The 18,672-nt window shown below is 56.7% G+C and overlaps 2 protein-coding genes across 4 annotated transcripts; both read right to left on the reverse strand.

Moving 5' to 3' along the window:
• Positions 1-809: 809 nt before the first annotated feature.
• MTA2 (metastasis associated 1 family member 2) lies at positions 810-9,111 on the reverse strand. Its single transcript, XM_052661671.1, has 18 exons — positions 8,665-9,111; positions 7,866-7,933; positions 7,397-7,490; positions 5,437-5,554; positions 5,243-5,306; positions 4,942-5,059; positions 4,560-4,662; positions 4,255-4,354; positions 3,893-4,081; positions 3,720-3,794; positions 3,538-3,596; positions 3,295-3,392; positions 3,047-3,186; positions 2,564-2,792; positions 2,171-2,260; positions 1,721-1,839; positions 1,487-1,629; positions 810-1,270 (listed from the first exon to the last, which is right to left on the reverse strand). The coding sequence occupies exons 1-18, from the start codon at positions 8,690-8,692 to the stop codon at positions 1,105-1,107; spliced, it is 2,001 nt and encodes a 666-aa protein (XP_052517631.1). The 5' UTR covers positions 8,693-9,111; the 3' UTR covers positions 810-1,104.
• Positions 9,112-9,485: 374 nt separating this feature from the next.
• On the reverse strand, positions 9,486-18,552 carry EML3 (EMAP like 3). 3 transcript variants are annotated; one of them, XM_052661597.1, is made up of 22 exons: positions 18,444-18,552; positions 17,425-17,596; positions 17,080-17,337; positions 16,876-16,986; positions 15,787-15,854; positions 15,498-15,621; positions 15,100-15,270; positions 14,836-14,905; positions 14,647-14,757; positions 14,311-14,406; positions 13,814-13,969; positions 13,510-13,651; positions 12,944-13,095; positions 12,737-12,862; positions 12,522-12,653; positions 12,005-12,072; positions 11,385-11,473; positions 11,216-11,313; positions 11,011-11,098; positions 10,419-10,517; positions 9,995-10,125; positions 9,486-9,912 (listed from the first exon to the last, which is right to left on the reverse strand). In XM_052661597.1, the coding sequence occupies exons 1-22, from the start codon at positions 18,463-18,465 to the stop codon at positions 9,709-9,711; spliced, it is 2,688 nt and encodes an 895-aa protein (XP_052517557.1). In that variant the 5' UTR covers positions 18,466-18,552; the 3' UTR covers positions 9,486-9,708. The 3 variants fall into 3 exon arrangements, with proteins under 3 accessions (XP_052517557.1, XP_052517558.1, XP_052517556.1); XM_052661598.1 differs by having other exon boundaries at positions 9,995-10,063; positions 17,080-17,340; XM_052661596.1 differs by having other exon boundaries at positions 17,080-17,340.
• Positions 18,553-18,672: the final 120 nt, after the last annotated feature.

The raw sequence follows: 18,672 nt of genomic DNA on the forward strand, positions 1-18,672 counted from the left end.
TCAATAAAAAGAAGAGGGGAGTAAGAGTTGGGAAATAAAGAAGAAACTAGACACACACACACACACACCCTCCCTCCTATAGAATTCACTAGTCAATTTTGAGAACCAGCACATCCCAACTGTTTTAATGAAGCTGGGCCAAGATGGTGCTTGGGCTGCAGTATTGTAGGGAGCTGGGGAGCAGTCTGGACTCCACAGGAAAGCAAAATGAGAGCAAGCCACCTGTCCAGGCTACATAGCACATAAAGTTGTTCCCAGAGCAAGCCCCATCTGCACCTTCTCTATTGTGCTTTGTCCTTTATTTTCCCAATCCAAGACATACACCCCAACACACACACACACACACCCTCCTATAGAAACCACCAGACACACAAACACCCCCTCCTATAGAAGCCACCACACACACACACAGCAGAGAATAGCTGAGCCAGGAGGAGCTGAAGAAAACAGCTTTTTATTTGTTACTATAAGAACCAATTACAGAATCCAAGGTTAAAAAAACAGACAAAAGGTCTTTATTTCTGAGAACTGGCGTACAAAAGGCAGAGGGGACAAGGGGAGGAAAGGAAAGAGCGAGCATAGGCTGGGATTGATACCAGCTTAGGGGCTTCAAACTCCAATTAGGAAAGTCCGGACACCGGACGGCAAGAGAAACCCCCAATTAGGAAAAAAAAAAAAAAAGACATGGCAGTCATGGCAGTGCATGCCCCCCTCCCCCAACCAGATACTACCACCTGGTATCTGTTTACTCTTCCCCTCCCCCATCCCCTTTCACAAAGGGAGGCAAAATTTTTAAAAAATTAAAAAACCCTCCCCCCCAAACTGTCCAAGACAACTGTGGGTCCTACCCCCCAAAACAGGCTAGGTCCCCACAATGAGCCAAGATCCTGCAGTCTGCCCTCCACCACCAGGCATGGAGAGGCATTAGAAGGGGACAAGCCTCCAAGTGCTAACACCAGAGGGCGCCCGGCCCCTCCAAGGACACACTCGTTTGCTCCCTCCCTCCTTCACTCCTCATTCCCTTTGATACTAGAGGGAAGGGAGGCTAGGTGCCCTGTGCACCCACCCTCTAGCTTTCAGCCCACCTCCCTTCCCCACAGATGCTCAATCTTCCAGGACAATGGGCTCATTAGTGCTGGCAGGATGTGACGATGGAGGAAGAGGGACTGGGGGCCGCACTGCCATCAGCGGTGGCTTCACCTTCAAGGGCAAATTGGGTCTGCGGGCAGCTCTCCGCATTTCCAGGTGGGTCAGAGCCTTCCGCAGGGCTCTGGCCAGCAAGAGAAGAGGCAGCAAAAAAACCAAAGACCGTCAAGGTGAAGCTCCACATTCCACTACGATGCCACCTTCCAGCCCATCTTTTCCCAGCATCCCGCCCCCACAACCCAGTCTCATGGAGCCGCTCTTGCTCAGATCCTATTTCCTTTCCCATACCCACCCATCTGGGTTGTTGACCTCTCGGCCCCTCCCATGGCAGGCTCCCTACCTGGTATCTTTTGTGGCCACAAACACTACAGGATTAGGTGCATCAGCTGGGTTGAGTTTCTGACGCTTGGCTGCTGGCTGTGAGCTTGAGCGAATCCCTGAGGCCAGAGGCCTTCCATTGGCAGAGAAAGGAACTCCTGCCATCTGGAAAAAGGTGGGGCAACATAATGAGAGAGGGGACTCCCAATCACCTATCAGATATAAAAGCCCACCCAACTCCATTTGGCCCACTCACAGTCTCATAGGCCCGTTTCACCATGATACCCCCCAGTCCCCGGTTCTGAGTCAGCTGATTTCTGTTGATCGGTGTCTTGGTACCCCGAGGTGTTTTTGGTTTCAGAGGTGCCTGGGCCACTGTCAGAAAAAAATTAAACCTTAGAGAACGTTCACACTTTCTCTATGAATACCCGAAAGTAGTGATGGGAGAGGGGTCTGACAAGTAATTAGCAGTATTTCGAAAGTCACATATGAACATGTTCTTATCAATCAGTATGTAATTATACTGGATAGCTTATGAGAAGAACATTTTTATCCTACAAAAGTACAGTTAAGACTAAACCTCTTTGGACTCAGTGAGAAAGAAAAAAGCAGAGGAAGAGAAGGGTCTTGATAATAAAAGCCAGACACCACCTAGCAGCTCCCCATCCTAAACCCACCCTGGGTCACCTAGCTCCCCATCCCTTACCCAGATCTTTGACGATAGCTGCCAGGGGCAGCCGCACCAGAGGGTGAATCTTCAGTGGAGTCTTGGCAGCCTTAGGAAGTCGAATGGAGCCTGGAGAACAAAGACGACAGCTTCTGAAGGTGCGTCACCATTCAGGTCTCTCCGGGGCCAGGAGCCGCACTGTGCAGCATGCAGGATCCTAGCTCCCTAACCAGGAATTGCACCTGCTCCCCCTGCATTGGGAGCGTGGAGTCTTAAGCCCTGCACTACCAGGGAAGTCCCAAGGAACCATGTCTAATCCATAACAAGTCCTTGCGGCCTACTACCTCTGCTGTCATTAAACACCCAGAGAAAACCCTGGTCTCTGGCCACAGCAACCCGCACGTGCCACCAGCCCAGCACTCCTGCCCTTACACTCTGCCTTGATGGCGTTGGCATTGATAGGGGCGTAGGGTCGTCGGGCAGCCCTCCTCGGCTGTAACAGGTCCCTGCACATGCGTCTGGCAAGACGGGTCAGCTTCGTGGTCTGGAGCAGGAATGTTTGCCTGTTCTTAGCCAGCAGCTTGGCCCGGTTGGCGCTGGTTGTATAGGGGGAGAGACCTTGGGCTTCTGGTCTGGACAAATGACCCCTCGAGTGTGGCTCCTGGAAGGACATAGGATAAAGGGAGAACAGTCAGTCACCAAGGCTCCCTTCTTCCACTGTCAGCAGAGAATTTATTCCCGCCTGATTTCTTTGTTGCTGTCCTGACCACCTGGTTCCCCAACCACTACCAAGTCCCACCCCCGCCACCCGCAGTCAAGCCATCACCTTACTGGAGCTGGGTGTCCTGGCCTTCGCCTAAAGCTCACATCAATTAGCTTACTGCTCTCCCCAACCTGCTCCTCATCCATCCTTACTGTGGTGCCCCGAGCAGCCCCCTCAAGCTGAGTTGGGGTCTTCAGTCCCCCGTACTTCTTCCAGTAGATCCAACAGGAAGCACAGAGGCGGCACTGCATGTTGGGTGGGCCCCAGGCGTACCACTGGGCAGACTGTGTGGCTGTGGGAGCATGAGCGGAGGGAACAGTCAGGAGGTAAATGCCACTTGAGCCTCTGAGGCAAACACCCCACTCACCCCCAGCATCCCTTATCCCTCTCTGGAACTCACTGTGGCAACTCTCACAAGTCAGGCCCTTTTGGAATCCAGCCCCATTCATGCCAGGTTTTGAGCCCACAGAGATTATCTGGTTAGGGTTTGGTTTGGTGCTGATGAGAGAGAAACCAGGAACTGGTCAAGGAAAGACTTCCACTTTGTCCCCATAATTTGCCCGTCTCCTGTGCACCCCCATCACTTAGGAAAGCACAGGTTAGGGGCGGAGAGAAGAAACACACCCTTACCCATCATACTTACTAGGTAGGGATGTAGACTTGTTTTAGTTTGCTGTCTGCTTCAGCAGCTTTCAATCTTTTCTGCGGGAAGGAGAAAAAGAAAAAAGGATCAGAGCATCTCAGCAGGGGGTGGGGGGGTGTCATCAACTTCAAAAGCAGGTGAGCAGGGGGCCTCTGGTCCAGCCTCCCCAGCCCAGATCTTACCTGTTGAATGTATCGGTCTGTGGTTTTCCACATGTAATAAAACTGAACTATGCTGGCGAGTGACTTCCAGGGTAGCTGAAGAGACGGAGAGAAGGGTGAGCTGGGATCTGGTCCCAGAGCCTCGTTCCCTCATCTGCCACCTCTTCCACCTCCTCCTAGCTCCAGCCACTTACAAAGTCCTGGCGAATATCATTGAAATCCTTCCCATACTTCTCCAGGGCCTCTTCAAACAGCATGGCCTCTGAGGCTGACCATTCCTCCATCTCATCCCGACACAACACGGGCCCACCCTGGGGCACCAGGGTCGACATGGCCTTAGCCAGGTCATAGCCATTCCTCTGCAACGTATCCATTGCGTGAAACTACAGGAAAGGTGGGAAGCGATGCTGATGACCCGAAACTCTCAGCACCACTCCCCTGCTGCTCTTTAAGTACTCCCCCCACCTCAGAGATAACCTCCTCCCTGCAGAGTCCCGAGGCTCTGCAGGTCCCTGCAAAACACAGCCTACCCAACTACCCACCAACTTTTGCTCACCAGGGTGATATCTCGGGAGGCAGCGGCTGCACTCATGTGCAGGCTTGGCTGCCGAATGGAGCTGCTGCAATCTAGGGCTCTTGCGAAGGTCCCCACAGCTCTAAAGGAGAGAGTGAGAAGTCAGGGAAAGAAAGTTCGAGTGGGCTGAGGAATCAAGCCAGATGAGGCGGGTGGGGGCGGGGGGGAGCGGGGGGCGGAGGACAACACCCAGGCCAAAAATAATTAAAGTCCATCTCTTAAGAACATGACTCAGAACTATGTCCACACCGCCCACAGCCCATCTTCCCCATCCACCCACCCCTCACCGGGCCACCACGAGAAACTGATCAATCTGCCGGTCTGTGAGAGGGTTGTCTGGATCCCAGACTTTCATCTCCATCTTCTGTTGGTTCCGATTATCAGATTCTCCTGGGGAGTGGAGAAATGGTTATCATCCAGGAGAAAAATAGGTGCCTTGACACAGGAACACCTCATCTCCTCCTTAGATTCTATTAGCCACCTTAACTCTCAGACTTCTCTTCCCAGTGTGCCCATCTGCCCCCTTCAGGTTCCTAAGGTCCCAGTCTGCCCGGGTCATTAACACAGAGCCATGCAGACTGTGCACCACACAAAGCCAAGGCCCACCACTCAGAGACTTTGATCTTAAGATATCCCAGTGGTCATAACCCAGTCTCTCCTGCTGCGTACCCTCTGCCAAACGATCTGGGATCTCAGCTTGGTATTTGCAACCAACTCGGATCTCTCCCTGATCAGCTAGAAGTGTCTTCTGCATAGGGTCAAACACCAGTGAGTAAAAAAAGCAGTCCTGGAAACAGAAAAAGAGAAAGTAAGCTGGGCAGCAGTCCTCATAGGCAGGGGACACAGGGGTTATCTGGAGTTCCCAAGACAGGCAGACTGTCAACCTGTACCTCATCCCAGTCAGACTTTCTTCCTGCCTTTCGGGGCAATACCCACTTCACTCCCTCTTCTCCCAGCACTTCTTTCTCACCTCCTTTTCCAGGTACTGGCTCAGGATATCTGTCTCATTCAAGAGGGTCACACTGCATTTCCCCCTACAGGAGAGAGGTCAGAAAACCCTGGGTGAGCTCATTTCCTCCGTGTGGCATCTCCCGCACACTAGCCCCTCCTCTCCACCTTCTAAATAAGTGCATGCAAGCCACAGTGGCTCTGACTGCCCCATACCTTATGTGGGTGGCTGGCAATGATTCGAACTGCCGAGAAAGAAAAAGTTCTCGGTGCTTCAGTTGATGTCGCTGCTGTTCTGACACCCCTGGCTGCTTCGATTCCTCCTCAAACTCCCCTGGGAGATTTAGGAGGAAGAAAGCAAGTCAGAAACTAATTCAGAAAGAAGCCACCTTAAAAACTCTAACCCAGGGGAAATATTTTATGTTTTCCTCACATTCCTCAAGGACCTGCCTTCCATATCCTCACCACACCACCCTTACCTCTTAGCCCGCCCCTGTCGCCATCATAGGTGCTCCCAACTCTTCATCACTAATGAGGGCTTTTAGGGAAGAGCTGCTCAGGGTACAAGGGCTTCCCAGGTGGCTCATGGGTAAAGAATCTGCCTGCCAATCAATGCAGGAGATGGGGTTGGATCCCTGGGAGGGGAAGATACCCTGGAGAAAGAAATGGCAACCTGCTCCCAGTAGTCTTGCTTGGGAAATCCCGGGGACAGAGAAGCTGGCAAGCTACGTTCATGGGGTCACAGAGTCAGACACAACTGTACATACACATGCTGAGAGTACAAAGGCTGCCACAGAAACACACGGCAAACCCAGGTGCCAATGCTCAGATACCACTCATATGGCACAAATCTGCCCACACCAGGCCCAGCAAGAATATCGCACTTGTCTCTTTCTTGCTAAACTAACCTGGGGTCCAGAAATTCAGTGACGATAAATAAATAAATAAAAGCATCACACAAAATTGTGTTTACCAGTTCCTCTGCAAATTTCAGGAGACTCTGCTCTTAAACATCACATGCAACCCTTACTCTCTTGTTTTCTACTTGCTAATAATAGTTTGTTTTGGGGGCTCTCAAGGACAGTACCTCTCAAGCCAGTGCCAACACCTTCCTCCCCAAGGAGCTGCAACTTGCCCTGAAACCTTAGTGGAAAGGGTTAACTTGGTTGGGTGCCAACCAAACAGGGAGGGGGCAGAAGAGCCACAGGCCCAGGCTCATTGGTGCATTGTTCCCAACCTCAAGGAGAAGGGGGGGGCAGGGGTGTGCAGTAGGCTCCACCCCTTGCCTGTGTGCTCCGGAAACCCTGTGCTAAGGCAAGGGGGACCACACCCCCCACAGCCTTTCCGATTGGACAAGACCAAGGTCAGCCCCTGCCAGACAGGGTTGGAAACCCCAGAGAGCCAGAGAACTTGGTCGGCCCAGGTCCTCGTTAACCCCTTCATGCCCAATGCTCAAAGAAGCCCAAAATAAGGAAAATAATCTAGAAAGGAAGAACAAGAGAAAGGGGAAAGAAAGCCAAAGCAGGAAAGGAAAAAGAAACTACAGAAAACAGAAGGCTGTGTATCTAAAAAGATGAAAGCATCAAGAGAAGCAGGATAGGGTGAAAAGAAAAGGGAAAGATGTAAAATGGAGTCCAGGGCTAGGTGAGTCCTAGGCTATGTGAAAATAGAGAAAAAGCGCAAGAAAATGTTCCTGGCTTCCTATTTTCTCCCATCAGTGTAGTCTTACCACCTCATGATCACACCAAAAACCTGCCTTCCTATTATGCAGGCTTCTCAGTACAGTCTCTTCTCTTCACCTGACCTTCGCAGTCACCACCTATCATCCCAACACAACCGAAACTGTCCCCCTAGAGATCTGCTTCTCTAAAGTGCTTCCTCATCCCCGATTTAAATACTATCATCTCTTTTACATACACCATTCACAAAGGCAGATTCAAAAATACACACTCACACACAAGCCAAATGCTGGCTTTCCTTATCATGGCCTCTCCACCTTGCTTCTAGCCCAACATGTAAAAACAGGCCTCCCTCTGCAGACCAGGCACTTCCCACCCCCAAACTCACACCCCTGCCTTGGGCATGCTACAAGAGAACACCTGCAGGGACATGCCCAGGCTGCAGATCATGGGCAGGGGGAGACAGGGAAACCGGGGGTGGGGACAAAGACACTCACTGGCATTACTATCAGCCAGGCTGTTGAGGCTACTCGAAATGTCCCTTCGCCGGAAAAGGCACACAACCTTTGCCTCCACGTTTCCATTTGCAGTCTAAGGAGAGAAAAAACGGTGGTGAAAACTAATCATTTGAAAGTGGAAATGCATAAAGAAGAGACTAACATCAGTGAACAAGTTTCTAAAGGATGTAAGAAAAACTCAAATTATGAATCAAGAGATTCACATTTAAGGACAGACTTCCAAATCCCTTTCCTCAGCCCCCCAAAAAACAGAACAGTAAAGTTCCCACTAAGCTCCTAATAGCCTTTCCTGAAAGCGTGGAAGAAATGAATGAATGAATATGCAAGGGTACTTAGGACAGGGTTTGCGTTCTCTCTGTCTCTCATTCACCTGAAGTTACAGATCTCTGAAAAAAGAAGACGGAGGTTGCTGGGTAGGCGGGGAGTGGCGGGCCTCTGCTCTACTCACCTTGTTGAGCTCTTCAATCCTTCTAACCAGGTAAGGATTGCTGGAGGAGTTCTCAAAATAGACGTAATCTGTAGGAGGGGGTGGGGAAGAACCGGGAAGATCAGAGGAGTAGATGGGAGAGTCCAGTACCAGAGTGGGAGGAGCGAAAGGAGGCCTGAGTAGACCAAAAGGAGATAAGGGTCTAGATAGAGAGGACGCAGAAATGTGGAAGTGTACAGACTAGCAGAAAATAATGGACGGACGTTCCACCCCCTAATCACCCAGTTCTTAAATCAGATCCTCCGCTCAAAAGTGAGCCTTAAGGAGGAGACAAGAGAAGCAGGGGGTTCCCCTGCTCAGCAGTCCCCACAACTCAGCGACGGAGTTGCATCCCGGTCTCGTTCAGGAGAGCAATTGCTCACCCCTGTACAGGGCCCCCACCTTTGTGAACCGAAGCGCACAATAACGCCTGGGAAGAGGAAACCTCCCGGCCGCTCCCCCGTTGGTGGCCAAGCAGTTGCCCCGGCCCTTCGCGCCCCCTGCCTGCCCTGTCAGCCCCTTTGGAACCACTTTCGCAAGCCCACTCCACGACCCCGGCGGCCCAGACGCTGCCCTGAGAGTGCCGTCGGGCCGCCCGCAGCCTCCCCGGGAGTCTCGGAGCCCGGGCGCGTCGCGATCCCCGCGCCCTCGCTCCCCATGCTCCCGGTTCCGGTTCCGGTCCGCGCTCTGGACCACGCCGCCCCAGACGCGGGTCCCCGCGCCGCTGGGAGCCGAGCCTCTCCCGCCCCGAGTCCCGAAGCCCCTAACACCCGGTACTCACCCCCCACTCGGTACATGTTGGCCGCCATGGCCGTTCCCGCCGCCGCCGCCGCCGCCTCCGGCCGCACAAAGGGGTCCGGAAGGCTCCCAAGGGCAGGACTCGAAGCGAAGCCCTGAGCGCGGGGCCGGCGCTTCGCAGAAGTCTCAGTCGGGCCCGCGCAGCCGGCGCCTCCGCAGCCTCAGCCGTCGCGGCTCATCCCGGCCCGCGCTGTCGCCGCCGCCTCTATAGCCTCACGCCCGGGACGCCGAGACCGGCGCCGGTCCGCTCGGCTTCTTCCGGAACGAGCTCGGATCCCGCCGGACCGGAGGCAGGCTGCAGCTACCTCCGCCCTCGCCGAGTCCCACCAGACGTTGGACTCTGAGGGCCGCCGCGAAGACTTGCCGGCCCGCCTCGGGGTTCGCCTCCTTCCGGAACACCTTCGGCGGATCCGGAGAACAAGGCCCAGCACTCGGCTCCGGTCGGAGAGCAAGCCCGCAAAGCTCGGCTACTTCCGGAAGAAGTTCGGCTCCCTCCGGCCAACCGCGGCCCGGCACTCGGCTATTTCCGTTGCGGCTCGGCCCCGCCTCCGAGGGCGGGGAGAGGAGTTGGGCTTAACTCTCTGCTAGCCGGAGTCTTGCAGCTCCACCAGCGGCCGCGAAAAACTCGAAGCGCCTTTGAGCCTCGCAGTTATTTGCAAGAGGCTTCGCCTGTTATTTGCATAAAAAGTCCACCCTCCCTCACCTTTTCCGCATTCCCCTTTGCCTTCCTCCCCACCCCCATAAAGCCCCGAGGCGCCCAGCCGCGCCCCACAAAAGGACCGGGAGGCGACTTTGCTTTTGGTTTATTGCCCCTCAGCAGGCAGCGGGAGTCAGGGCCCAGGCTGGGGCTGCCCGGCTCAGCCAGCGGGTCTATACAGTGTGTGCAGGGGTGCCGTTCGCCCCCTCCAAGGAAATGCACTTTTGGGAATGTCTCGAAGTCGAGGACAGGGTCACCTCGGTCCTGGGGAATTTGGGTGGGTGGGACCAGGGCCACACTGCAGGGCCGGTGGGTCCCGTCCGGCAGGGGTCAGACGTCAAGAGAGGAGGCAGGGGACAGAGAGGGGGTTCGAGAGGGCGTGGTGGGCACCGGCCCCGTGCCCCCAGCGCCCAACACTCGCCACTGGAAGATGCTGGCGTCCTTGCCGCCCAGCGAGATGAGGTGCGAGTCGTCGTGCGTGAACCGGACGCTGGTCACGTGGCTGCCGTGACCACCGTACACGAGGCTCGGCGCCTGGGCAGGAGAGAAGATGGAGCTGCAGCGGCCGAGGAACTCCGGCCGCCCACCCCGCCCCGGCGGCCCCGGGAGGCCTCACCTTGGCGTGCGCGCACGGGTACTGGAAGAGGTGCACTTTGCAGAAGTCGTCGGCAACGGCCACGACGCGCTCATTGTGGGAGCGGCACAGGGAGTTGATGTCAGTTCCATCCGAGCCATCTGGCCACACGCCTATCACAGCAGCCGGCCTCAGCCCGACCTCCCCGCCCCCACCCGCGGTCCAGAGCTGCACCATTTCCCCACTAGCTCAGGCAGCCCGGCCACCCACCCACCACGTTCCTGGCAATCCTTCCCAGTCCCGAGGGCCAGTGGCGGAGGTGGGGGAGGGGGGCGGCTCTTGGGCTGGATCTGCCAGTTTCTTGACGACCACCCCCTACACATGTCCAGCATTCCGAGCCCCAGGCTGGCTGCACCTTGTCCCCCCACACTCACGCAGGTTCCCACGGCCCTGTGCCCCTTCTCACCGTAGACATGGAAGCCCAGCACGCAGGTGTAGGTGGCCCACTCCCGGTCTCGGCTCTCATAGCGATTCCTCAGCAGCTTACAGCCTCCAGCCACATCCCCTGGGGAGAGGGAGCCCACCCAGCTCAGTTCTCACCCTGTCCTCCGTGGGGAGGATGACATGGGAGACCAAATTGGAAAGACTGGCTTGAGGCCACAGCATGTGATCTGGTCAGAGTGGTAGCCCTCAGCCCAGGGCAAAACCCAGCCCCTTGTGCTTCCTGAGTTCTCATCTGAAGTTCTCCTCTCTCGATACGTCAACCCCTCCACACCTGTCCTGAGAAACTTTTCCAAAACAATCTTTTCCCTAGTACATTTTTCAACTCTCTTAAGGCCTGGTGGGAACAAGACGTGGTGGTAAACTGTGTCTGTGGTTTTTCTGTCCAGTGACATTTCTCCTATTGTGTATAAACTCATCTTCAGCCCCTATCTGATTGCCCCTCTACTGGGAGCTTCCCTACATTTCCTTCATTCCCTCCCAACCAACAGCCCACTTACATAAATAAAACCCACCCCAATTCCCCTCTCCTCATGTACTCCCCTACTATCACTCACAGTAAAGGATCTCATAGTCCCCAGAATTGGACATGATGAAGTTCCCATCCTTGGACCAGTCAAGGTGAGTGATGAAGCTGGAGTGACCCTGGGAGCAAAGGTCAAGAGACTTGAAAATGCAGCCTCCATTTCCCACCCCTACCCCCAGAAGGACATTAGTTTACGTGCTATAGCAATGCCCCACCCTCCAACCCAGCTTCCTCACCACACAGCGGCCAAAACGGCTGGACTTGGCACCGTCACTGGAAACGCTATAGATGTAGATCATGTTGTCATGGGAACCGATGGCCAGGTACAACCCATCTACAAAGACAGTCACTCAGAGAGGGAAGGGCCAGGGATGAGTCTAGGTCCGGGGTGGAGGTGGCTCCCACCTGGGCTGTACCGGACCACTGATAGCTGCTCATTGCCATCGGTAATGTCAGACACAATCTCTCTGGTCTCTGTATCCAAAACCAGCCACCTGGAAAGGAAGGAGGTGGAAAACAGGTGTGAGGATACCTGTCCCGAGCAGGGTGCGCGTTGGCAAGTCAGAGAGCTTCAGAGACACCAAAAGAAAGGCTATGATACAGACAGGGAGGTTGCCATTACATTCATATGCTGGGAAGTGGAAAGGGGCTAAGGGCAGATAAAAGCTGAGGGGCTCCTGATACCTTCCGAAAAGGAGTCCAAGGGCCCAAAGACAAGGCTCTGTGGATTCTGTAAGCTTGTCACTACCCTGTGTTAGTTTCCCCTATGCCCCGCCATCCCCTGCTCCTCTATCTGGAGCTGCCACCTCCTCCACTCTCAGAGGAGGGGGAGTGGACGGGGGAGGGTGTGATGACACACAGGAGAGCAAGGGAGACCCAGGCTGCAGGGAAAGCACTGAGGAGTGGGAGGGTGCAGTTGGGGCTCCTGAACAGGCAGCGATCACAGTCCTCCACTGCCCCCCATTACCAGAAACCCTTCCCATACCTCCTACTTTCCCCTCCCAGGAGTTCTGGCTCCCTCTCACCTCCCTGTGTTCAGTCCTACGGCCACAACTGCCCCACTGGGGTGGAAGTCAGCACAGAGACCAGTCTCCTGGGAGAGGGGAGAAGGTGAATTCAAGAAGATGCCTTTCGAGTGAGGGAACTAAGATGGATACCTTGTCATTTTGATAACAATGGCAAAGCCTCCCCGCTTCCAAGGAGAGGGACAGGAGACCTCGGATGGCAGGCAGGGTGCCTTTGGAGCCTAAACAGAGGTGCTACTCAAAACACTTAGCCACCAGAACTGACACCCCCAGCTGTGCGGGAGATTAACCATTAGTTGCTGGCTCAAGAGGTCTAGGGGTTGGGGGGCGGACAGTGTTCAGGGACACTGGTACCATCAGTACAGAAGAATAAATATTTTAGCAGCCAGTACAGTCACACCAGTGCAAGGTGGCTGCCTTTGGGAGCAAAAAGGAAGTGGATATTGGGGAAGGAGTGGCGGCCACAGAAGTCACGGTGGGTGTGACAGCGAGGATCCGGGGACACAGAGCTCTCTACCTTGAGGTCGATGCTCCAGGCCAGGGCATGGCCCTCCCCGTCCCAGAGGCAGAGCTGCCGGTCATGGCCACAGGTGAGGAAACGGTTCTGGAAGGGATGTGTGCAGAGCCCCCAGAGCTCATCCGTGTGACCCTGCAGCGGAGCACGGCTGTCAGCTCTGTCATCTCCCCACAGCTCTTCCCTCCCTGCTCCCCAAAAACCTTGCCCCCCCCAACCTGGATTACAGGGGAGAAGCCCTGGGCCAGATCTCCCCGCAGCAACGCATTCTTCGTGGTGCCCACCAGCAGCTCAGAGCCAGGCCCCTCTGCAATGGCCCGCACGGCCCCAAAGTGTTCAGGAATCTGCAGAGGGGTGCAGAAGGTCAGGAGCCCCCTGTCCATTCTTTGTCCCCCTCCTTCCCTTGACCCCAGGCCAGCCGTCACCTCCGCCTCCTGAAGGGCCACCAACCCGGGCCCCCACTGGACCAGCCGGCGGTCCCGCCCACCACCACTCAGCACAGTCCCGTCCCGCCGGAGACACAGGGCGAAGATGGAACCTTCATGAGCGTGGGCCTGGGCCACAATCCCATAGGTCTCTGTTGGCAAAGTCCAGGTAGTCATGCTTGTAGGGTGCAGGGAAGGAGGGAACAAGAGCAGCCTAGGCGGTCACAATAGAGTAACGACTCCCAGTTGCTGAGTGCCCGCTGAATGCTGTCTCTGATCCTTGGCTCTTCTCCCCAATTTACAGACTGAACAACTAAGGTTCAAAGAAGTGAGGTGACTTCCTAAAGGCCAGAACTAGAGGTGAGCCCAGAGCCTGGCAGACTCCAAAGCCCCAGCCTCCTCCCTTTGCCATGCTGCCCACTACCTTTCTATCCTGGCTGCCTAAAGAGCCCCACTCTCTGACAGAACCCATCAGCTCCCCAGGTAAAAGGATGGGAAATCCTCTCCTCTGACTTCACAGACCCTCTGGGGAACTAGCCTTCCAGGATGCCACCTCCATCACGTACCTTTGGCCCCACCCCTGCCTGGGGTCCTGGAATCGGAGAGGCTCCGCCCCCAGGTGAGGATGTTCCCCTCTGAGTCCCCAGTGAGAATGTCTCCATCGGGGAGGAACACAAAGCAGGAGATAAACTTGGGCTTCTTGTATTTCTAGAGTCGAGGCGAGCAGAGAGCAGAGGTCAAAGGGTAGGGCAAAGACTACAAGTCACGGGACCACTGGGAATTGCGTAGCATTAGGGTCTATAGTACCCAGACCAATGCTTTCATCTGCACTCTGCCTTCCCCCGCATCCTGCACCCATCCACGCCTCACCCCAAAGACACCCTGTTTCCTGGTGAGCATCCCGTTCCCAGGAACCCCTGTTCCACCATTCCAGTTCCAGAAGTGGACGTGGGATTTCCCACTGGTGACGATGCTGCTGCTGTCACGAGGGTTGAAGCCAACGGCGAGGACTGAGTCGTTTGTACTCTGAAGGGAAGATACTAGATTCAGCCACCCCAAGCCCTGTATACCTTCATTATACCAGAATGGCACCCTGACAGCTGGTCTGCTAAGGTCCAGAACCCTCAGGACAACCCTTCCTCCAAGGCCCTGGTCCCCTAAGAGCGCCACTCTCCGTCACTCGCTAATGCCTTACACATTGTCTCTCATGAGGTCAGAACCTCTGTGGTCCCCACTTCACAGCCTCAGAGAAGCTAGGAGGCTTGCTCCAGGGGACCTTGCCAGAAGGGAGGTTCGTGTTTGGGAAGTTTGGAGCTCTCTGCACCCCAACCCGCCCGGTGCCCCGCCAAGCCCCCTGGACATCTCACCTTGATCTCAGCCAGCTTCGTGCCCCGGCTGCAGTCCCACACCGACAGCATGTGCTCGTTAGAATCATCCACCACACAGAGGAAAGCGCCCTGATCCTGAGGCCAGAGGACACACCGGAGGGGTCAAGTGAGGCCTGGCAGTCAGGGGGTTCAGGGTCTAAATGAGGCGAGGGGCACCATGACAGGCTGAGAGAGCAGAAGGGGCCATGTGTCTCTTAGGAGAACCAGCTGGGCAGGGCTTGGGAAGGCCAAGACCTCTGAGGCTTCCTGGTGAAGTACAAGAAGGGGGTTCCCAGACAAGGAAATGGGGGCCTCGAGGCACCAGGGCCAGCTCACCGCAACTGAAAAGGCCAGGGCCCCCACACCCCGCTCGAAGGCCCCCAATCCAATCTCCTGCAGCTTCAGCAGCGTCTCGGAGTCCCAGACGTGAACCACAGGCTGCAGGGGCTGGTGGAGGAGAAGGAGTCAGGGGAGTGAAGGAGGGCCGGGCTGGGATCTCACCCTGGTGTTTGACTGTGGCCTTACCTTTCCATCTTTATCCACGCCAGCTGTCTGTCCTGAGGCTACACGCACACCATCAGGGTGAACAGCCAGGCTAAGTGGGGGAGGAGACACTCTAGGGAAGGGGGTCGGTCTCTCAAGACCACCCAGGACACCGTCCCCTGGCCCTGCAGAGCAGCAAGCCCACTCTCCTCTCCTGCTTCTCCACATTCACCTAAGACCTTCCTTCTGCCAAGCCCACCCTCCCCACGCCTTGAGCTGCCCACTCCCCAGCCCTCGGACCCTCACCATCGAACACAGTCTGTATGCCCCCGGTAATGTCTCTGACCACCACCTCCAGGGCCCCCGGGGCCCCCCCCGGGTCGGTACAGCACCACCACACAGGCGATAAAGTAGACCACCTCCCCAGAGCGCAGCACAAACAGATTAGAGCGGGAGTCACGACCCCGGTACCCATACCTGGAGTGGGGATCATGGTCAAGGAAAGAGTTGGATCAAGGGCACAGTGAGGAAAAAAGGAGAAAGACAGAGCTCCGACCAGCAGCGCCACTGGCAGAGGATAGATGGGGAGGATTCAGAAGTCTCCCTCTCCTTGCAGACCCAGGAGGAAATCGTAAAAAAGCAGGGGGTGGGGAGGGTTCATGATGGGAAGGGTGGTTGCCAGGGGGTTGAAGGGGGCAGGATACACCCAGTCAAGGCTGAGGGTCTCCGGGGGTGGGCCGCTGGGCAGCTCCTCCACGCTGCGGATGCCAGACGGGATGTACATGGTAATGGGGCGGCCTCGGAGGAACATCTTCACTGAGATGCCTTCTACAGTGAAAACGAGCAGGTGTCAACCACCGTCCTGCAGCTTCCCTTCTAGGAAAGTCAGGGCAGAGCTCCAACCACCGTACCTCACAGCTCCCCGCCAAACGGCTCCTGGGGCTGTAGCCCCAAGCCCATAATCCAAGTTCTTCCAGATCCCTCTGGACATACCTAAATTGTAATTGCTCCTCCGAGAGCCAGGACCGCCAGGGCTGGAGAGGGAGTCTTTTCCCCCACGGCTGTTGGGCAGAGAGAAAAGGGCAGGGACTGCGGTCAGGTCCCAAGACAGAACTGAGGAGGGGCAGGACACAAGGAAGGAGGTCACCCTAGAGGTCACAGCCACCTCTGCACACTCTAAGTTTGTATCGTGAGCAGTGAGGGCTCTGGTGTAAATGGGCTCCACGTAAGGTGTAAGAAGACCGAGACTAAAGGGGCCAAGCGTGGCTGTAAGAGGTAGTGTGCGGTGACACTTTCTTCCAGACCACCAGGCCTCTGCCTATCAACCTTTTCATTTCTCCATCTGTAAAATGGGCCCATAGTGACTCTAGAAGGTCCACAGCCCTGCCTCTTGGGGATCTGAGAGGTCAGCAGGAAAGTCCTTGTCTCTCAAGGGGAAAGTGAGAGGTGAATTCCAGAGATCACTGTCATCAGAGGATAATAAGATGTCAACCTCTCTTCCAAGAATAAAGGAGAGGCCGAGGATAGGGTGAGAGTAAGCACTCGGGTGCCCTGGAGCCTGTACACACTCTGGGACAATTCACTGGGATTTCCCCCTTGCTTCCTAAAGCGTGGTAGGCTGCGGTGGGGGAAGAGAGCTGGAATCTGAGGAGAGTCACCCATGAATACTTTCGGAAAACCCTCTTGGGAACTTGAAAGGGATGCTGTGGTATGGTGGAGAGGGCAGGGGTAACTGGAGTCAGGAAGAGTTCAGTTGAAATCCTGGCTCTAGCTGCGTGACCCCAGGCAAATGACTTACCCTCTCTGAGCCTGCTTCCTCACCTGGCCAATGAACAGCATGAGACCACCTACCCCCCAAGGATGTCGTGGGGACTGAATGAGATGGAGGAGGTCGAGGGGTTGGCACAGTGCTGGGTACACAGCAGGCACCCCAGGAGCGCTTGGCTTGTTCCTTTCTTCCTGTTGGGCAATGAGGCCCCCCACCCCACCCAGGGCAGCCAGGTGAGGGATGTGGAAAGTCAAGAACCTGAGCCTGGGTTGGGGGGGTCGGGGGCGGGGGCGGGCGGGGGGAGCCTCACCCACCTCTCTGTGCTCCCTGACCGCAACAACAGGTTGGCCGAGGAAGCTGCCTTCCGGGAGAGTTTCTGGCGAGGCCGTTCTGAGGGCGACGAGGAGGAAGAATTTCTCCGTGGCCTGGACAGAGCACAGTGAGCAGGTGAACGTCATTCTTGCCGCTGCGGCTCCCCTATCCACCCTCCCGCCCAGCCTCGACCACAGAACACTTACGCATCAATGCGCTGCGGGGGCTGAGCCAGCCTGAGGATCCCTGGGGGGCCGGGGGAGCCTGTGCCACTGCTGCTGCTGCCCCCTCCTTCAGACTGGGTCCCGCTAGGTTCTTCACTGCCCCCCGGAGGGGCTGGGGGCCCGTTGCTCAGCCCGGGGGGGCCAGGGGATGCTTCCACCTCCATCTCTGCTTCCGTCTGGGTGCCTCGGCTCACCAAGGAGGGGCTGCATGTGGGTGGCAGTCCTGGGGGGGCTGCGGGGCTGCTGGGGAGACAGTGCATCAACCTGATGGCCCTAGAGCCCCTATCGAGGAGGAGGAGGAGGAAGAGGGAGTGACCACATGCATACCTGTCCCTTGGAGGGCCCAGGGTGCCAGGGTCCTGCAGGGAGGTGGGGGGTGCCTGCAGCCGCAGCAGGCGAAGAGCTTCTGCCAAGGCTGCCTTCACCAGCTCCATCTCCTTCTCCTGCACCTGAAGCCGCCGGCTCAAGGACTGCAGGGCCTCCTGAGCCGGGCCCTCACCTGGGAAAGGGGCAAGAAGCCGTCAGCATGTCACCCCCCCCCCGCCCCACCACACACACACACACACCTGGGGAAAGGCTTGAGGGGATTCTCTCTCCCTCTAACTTTGCATCTGTCCAATAGGACTGCCCCCTGCAAGCAACTCCAGGCTTGGAAGCGCTCCCAGAGGGGAGGAGACAGTGGGAAAAGGATCAAGGGCCTCCTTCTGGCAGGGCAGGCGAGGAACCTGGCAGAGCTCCCTTCCTGCTGCCTGTCCCAGCCTCCGCAAAGACAGGGAGTACCATGGAGTACCAGGGGGGAAATATGGAGTTCTGCCGAGGAACGTGGGAACCACAGACGGAGGCGCATGAGGGACGACAGGGCCCAGCCCAGAGTAACCGTAGGACTCCAGGGAAGGCAGACAAACTGCGAGGGAGCACCAGGAGAGAAGCGGGCGACTCAGAGGACAGTCATCCTGAGGACTCAGAAGAGAAGAGGTCCGGAGTGACAGGAGAGGGTTAGCAGCGGAGAGCAGAGGTCCCAGCGCAGGTTCCAGGGTAACAGAGGAGATCAGGAGTAAAAAGACCCAACAAAGCAGGGAAAGAAGCCCAGGGTAACACAGGAGGTTCGGAAACTTTGGAGGGGCCCAGAGTAATACGGGGGGCAGGATGGCATTGTCGAAGTCCGAAATGACAGTTGGAGGACCCAAGTAACTAGGGGGAGCGGCTTGAGGAACCGTGGAGGATGCTCGGAGCCCCCGGGGCCAAGGAGCACGCGGGGACGCCCGGGACAGCCGTCGGGCAATGGCAGCGCCAGACTGGCCGGCGCTCCGGGAAGGGGCACGCCGCCCGCCCCGCCCCGTACTCACCGGGCCCCCCGGCCCCGTCCATCCGGCCCCCGGCTTGCTCCGAGCGGCGGCGGCGGAGGAGGAGGCGTCTAAGCCGCTGGGGCCATGGCCAGGGAGAGGGGAAGGGGAAGCACCCCGGGGCGCGCGCGCGAGGGAGCCGAGCCACCCCCACGGGGGCGCTGTCGGGCGCGGGCAAAGGGCCTGGAGGGGGCGCTGTGGGGAGGGGGCCGCAGGCTCCGGCGCTCGCCGG

The sequence above is a fragment of the Budorcas taxicolor genome, chromosome 25, assembly GCF_023091745.1.
Source record: "Budorcas taxicolor isolate Tak-1 chromosome 25, Takin1.1, whole genome shotgun sequence".
NCBI lineage: Eukaryota > Metazoa > Chordata > Mammalia > Artiodactyla > Bovidae > Budorcas > Budorcas taxicolor.

Bases quoted from the DNA above. Each gene is read 5' to 3' on its own strand.
- MTA2 (XM_052661671.1), bottom strand. From the start codon at position 8,692: ATGGCGGCCAACATGTACCGAGTGGGGG. The intron at 5,060-5,242 runs GTGAGAAAGAAG...TTCTGTTTCCAG, and splicing joins GCCAGTACCTGGAAAAGGAG to GACTGCTTTTTTTACTCACT. The intron at 1,630-1,720 runs GTGAGTGGGCCA...ACCTTTTTCCAG, and splicing joins TGAAACGGGCCTATGAGACT to ATGGCAGGAGTTCCTTTCTC.
- EML3 (XM_052661596.1), bottom strand. From the start codon at position 18,465: ATGGACGGGGCCGGGGGGCCCG. The intron at 12,863-12,943 runs GTGACGGCTGGC...ACCCCTCTGCAG, and splicing joins TGGCCCTTCAGGAGGCGGAG to ATTCCTGAACACTTTGGGGC. The intron at 12,654-12,736 runs GTTGGGGGGGGC...GCTCCGCTGCAG, and splicing joins GCTTCTCCCCTGTAATCCAG to GGTCACACGGATGAGCTCTG.